General features: G+C 41.5%; 1 protein-coding gene across 1 annotated transcript; it reads right to left on the bottom strand.

The window, feature by feature from the left end:
- Positions 1 to 603: 603 nt before the first annotated feature.
- On the bottom strand, positions 604 to 2,935 carry LOC112214970 (homeobox protein HMX1-like). Its single transcript, XM_024374000.2, has 2 exons — positions 2,261 to 2,935; positions 604 to 1,528 (listed from the first exon to the last, which is right to left on the bottom strand). The coding sequence occupies exons 1-2, from the start codon at positions 2,559 to 2,561 to the stop codon at positions 918 to 920; spliced, it is 912 nt and encodes a 303-aa protein (XP_024229768.1). The 5' UTR covers positions 2,562 to 2,935; the 3' UTR covers positions 604 to 917.
- Between the last annotated feature and the right edge of the window lie 346 nt (positions 2,936 to 3,281).

The raw sequence follows: 3,281 nt of genomic DNA, 5'->3' as shown, positions 1-3,281 counted from the left end.
GTAGTTTCATTTTATTTTGAGCATACACATCAGAAAACAATAGGGAGATTGAGGTTTGAGAAATGTAATAGGTTAATTTATTATGTTAGGATATGAGGCCTATTAGCCTATATTCTAAATGTTTTATTACAATTTCCTAATTTGACGAAAATCTATTTCCATTATCTCTACTGTGGTTAATTTAATCTATTTAATTTAATGAATCATTTGATGATCAGTACCCTATACATTCAATTGGAAGTGTCAAAAACTGTGAAACGTTCCATTACACTGATAAACTATATGAAAGGTATTTTCAGTCGTCACTTTAGAAATCTGTGTCTACTCAACATTGGTGTGGAATTTCGCAAATTAGGCCTAAATGCAGGGGCATAGACAATTTGGCCTTGAAAATATCCTGGTGAATGTTTATGTATTATGAAAGGGAAAATGGGTATTACTGCAGTTGGATTAGGTTTTCAGTGTATTTTCAATGGACATAGGCCTAGTCACTGGTTAGACAGAATCTTAATGAGACTAATTATCAACTTAATATACCCTCGTGCTAATTATGAGAATACAAAGCAGGCCTTTTCGTCAACACAATAAACATGAAACATGGTGTGCACTTCATCTATTTTATTTACATTGATCAGACAACTCGTGTACAAAATGTCAACTGAAACCCAGTTTAAATAAGAAATATGAAATAATACAGTTCCAGTAACCCCATGCTCATAACTTGCATATTAAAATAAAGTAGTTGAGGCTATATGCTACACAGGTTGCTCAATGAGTGTCATCCCCTTATGAATGTGGCTGTGATCTTGGTGATTTGCAATAAAGTCACCCTCAGCAATAAACTCTTGACGGGATTATCTCTACTGTGTCCAATACTTAAATTGTTAGTTTAATATAATACACCAATAATGTGTGCCTCACACTAGGCCTGTCATTTGTGATCTTATAAAAGACATGGGGTGTGTGAACTGGGAGATGGGAAAATTCACAGTACTCGAAAAACCCACTAAGGGTGGGGACACCTGTGCCAGGTTTGCGTTCAGTGTCCCAGGTGAAGCGTCCTCGTGGTAAATAATAGGAACCCTGACAATCCTTTGGGCCGAAAAGGAGATGCTCGTGGACGCCATTTCGGCAGCTAGCTGTCTCTTCCACTTGTTCCTGCGGTTCTGGAACCAAATCTTAACCTGAGTCTCGGTAAGTTGTAGAGAAGCAGCCAGCCCCGCCCGCTCAGTGCTGCTCAGGTAGCGTTTCATGTCGAAGGTGGACTCCAGCTGGAACACCTGACTCCGGCTGAACACGGTGCGGGTCTTCTTCTTGCGAGCTGCTTTCGTATCAGGTGTGTCACTGTCGTCTCGCGCGAAGCAGGAGGATCCTGTTTCGTCATCCTTGTCGTCTGTCTGACTGCCCTCTGTCCTCTCGTTCCGTTCGTCGTGGTCTTCCACCGGCTCCAGTAGAGCCGGGGAATCCCGGTCGCTGGTTGGTAGGGAGTATCCGGGGTCATCTGAGTTGCTGGAGTGGCACTGCGGACCTGAAATAAACGGGGAGTATCATGAAGAATGCCATTGGTAAACTGTTTCTGCCACATTTTATTGGCACCGGCAAATAGAGATCAATAAGTGCATGATCATCTCTCAATCATGATATCAACCCTGATACGTTATTGCATTTTTCGATGGTAGTCCAGGCCACATATCGACTTGAAAAACGATGACCTCTAGCTTGTAATGAAACTTGTAATGAAACACAGTAGCCTTGCAAATGTATAAGCACCATAATTCTGGTTATAATCTCAATTTCCAAATCAGTGTTACGTTTGAAATGTATTTGAGTGGCGTGCCATACCCCGCGTAAAGAGGAACCGCATGGAGATGTTTTACGCACCGGGTAAGAGAGAATACACTAGTGCTGTTATGGTTTGTTGCATGATATATGGGCTATGCATGACAAAAAAATGCTATGTAATGTTGTCTATTTTTACTACCATGTTACCATTTACTGTGTATTGCCATTGAAAATGATGGCTAACATTACGCACAGAAACCTCCAAGCATTGTAGATCACAGCTCATTCACGTTGTTTTTACCATCATTATTTGAGGAAATGCGTAGGCTATCCTCACATGCTCCTTGTTGAGCGGATCAGCCTGAACAGTGTAGGCTATTAGCTAGCAGTAAGCAAGCTACAATTTGGTGTGGGTTTAGGCTATGTCGCTTTCATACAGGCATAAACATAAGGGCCAATTAACAAAAGTGACACTTACTCTGTAAATCGCTGCAAGCTTTATTGGGCGATGTCCCACACCAGTCCGAAATGCAACCGGCTTCAGCAAGGCGTTGGGCGTTTAACCCAAAGTAGGACACTTGACGCTCCACTTGGCCCCAGCGGCTCTCAAGGACAGCGACTTGGTTGAAAGACAGTCCCGTTTCTTTAAAAAAAAACTCATCTTCGGTCGTAGACCGCCTGTCTGTAGTCCTAGTAGAGCGAAGTAAATTCTCAATTGAAAATGATGAGCTTCTTGACGTTGGACCATGATGTTGAGACTCCGTTTCCTTATCAAGCATATTTCGACGTTTTCAAACCACCTAGTCACCGATAAATAAATTACTTTTAAATACTTACGTGCTGTTTAGACATTACTGTATGTATCTTTTGCTTTTTTCAGTTATGCCTACTATTTCTATCGAAGTCTGTCGAGCTATCCATGAGAGCTCGAGTGAAGACTGTGAGACCGTGAGAGAATCCGCAGATAAACTACTGTAAATTCAACCGCGCGAGATCCAAGCGTAGCAAAGAAATTGCGTCTTGCGATTGGACAGTGGGGGAAGCGAGCAAGATTACTATAGAAAATAAGATAATTACTCGCATTGATCTACTACACTGTGTTCTAGTCTGCCTTGAGGGGTTGGAGGGACCCTGTCTCTCAGATACTTTATTTAGGTCAATTAGGGAGCAAATCAAAGCAGAGATACGGCTGTGTCCCCGGGCTGGGATGCATGGTAGAAGAAGAGCCCACTTCTTGGAGAATGACACAGTACCTCCTATTGGCTACTTCTGTCTATGCAAGCTCTAGCTTTATTGTCCATCCATATTTGCATGCATGCATTCGTTCTCGTGCAATAATTATTCAATTGATAGGAGGGTGGACACGTGCAATTCATTGAATATCAATAGAATATCAACAGCATTTCACAATCAATTCAGTTTAGCTAAGCATTTTTTAACCCCATTCTCTAAAATGTAATAGGAAATACATGTATAGGATTTCGATATTGCAGGAATTA

The sequence above is a fragment of the Oncorhynchus tshawytscha genome, linkage group LG15 (genome assembly GCF_018296145.1).
Source record: "Oncorhynchus tshawytscha isolate Ot180627B linkage group LG15, Otsh_v2.0, whole genome shotgun sequence".
Classification (NCBI taxonomy): domain Eukaryota; kingdom Metazoa; phylum Chordata; class Actinopteri; order Salmoniformes; family Salmonidae; genus Oncorhynchus; species Oncorhynchus tshawytscha.
This window is presented reverse-complemented; position numbering and strand designations above follow the sequence as displayed.